General features: G+C 34.0%; 1 protein-coding gene across 1 annotated transcript; it reads right to left on the reverse strand.

Annotated features, from left to right (window-relative positions):
- Window positions 1-66: 66 nt before the first annotated feature.
- Window positions 67-639, reverse strand: LOC117106515 (the record flags this gene model as incomplete). Its single annotated transcript, XM_033247883.1, has 2 exons — window positions 67-212; window positions 382-639. Coding segments are annotated over 2 exons (404 nt in total), but the record flags the coding sequence as incomplete, so codon positions are not given.
- Between the last annotated feature and the right edge of the window lie 107 nt (window positions 640-746).

Consider the following 746-nt stretch of genomic DNA (forward strand, 5'->3'; position numbering starts at 1 on the left):
ATGCTTTATGGAAGGGTAAGCAGCAAACAATCTTTTTCCAATTAATTTATAGTTTTCAGCAGATACAAGATTGGGGTATTTTGTCATAAAGAAATGAGCACTTTCGTCAATTAGCTTGCTCCACACAGATTTTGCTTGTCCAGAAGCCAATTTTTCTTTTACAAAACTACTAAATTGAGGTAGTTCAATCTCATTTGAATAGGAACAAAAAGCTGGAAGAAAAACAATACAGTAATCAATAAATTAAGTTGTATATAGATATTTTAGCATTTGGCACTATTCATCAATGAGATTAATTTTACATAAAATATTGATGCCAATTCTTATATGGAGCTCTAACATCACGCTTTAGTAAGCTTCAACTAATAAAACATAACTAATCTCGACTAGAGTCTTCAATTGTTGGTGATATATCTTCTTCAGTGTCTAAAGTCTCACTACCGCTACTACTACTACTACATGGTTCCATACGGCGTCCTATGTTCTGCTTACATGCCGATACTGGCTCCCATTTCTCTTCATTGGTAAGTAGCATCAGTGTCTCTGACTTCACAGCCATCAATACTTCATCTTCATCTACTACTGTCCCATCTTGTTCAAGAACAACATGGTAGACTTTCTTGTTCAGCTTGGTTCCACCTAAAGACAAATATATTTAAAATGGCCGACTGGGTATAGTTTAATAGTAAATACAAGTAAATACATATCGAGGTAGTAAACAAACAAGAATTTTTATACAGGGTACA

This window comes from Anneissia japonica, unplaced genomic scaffold (assembly GCF_011630105.1).
Source record: "Anneissia japonica isolate Jap-2015-1 unplaced genomic scaffold, ASM1163010v1 scaffold63648_len765_cov110, whole genome shotgun sequence".
NCBI lineage: Eukaryota > Metazoa > Echinodermata > Crinoidea > Comatulida > Comatulidae > Anneissia > Anneissia japonica.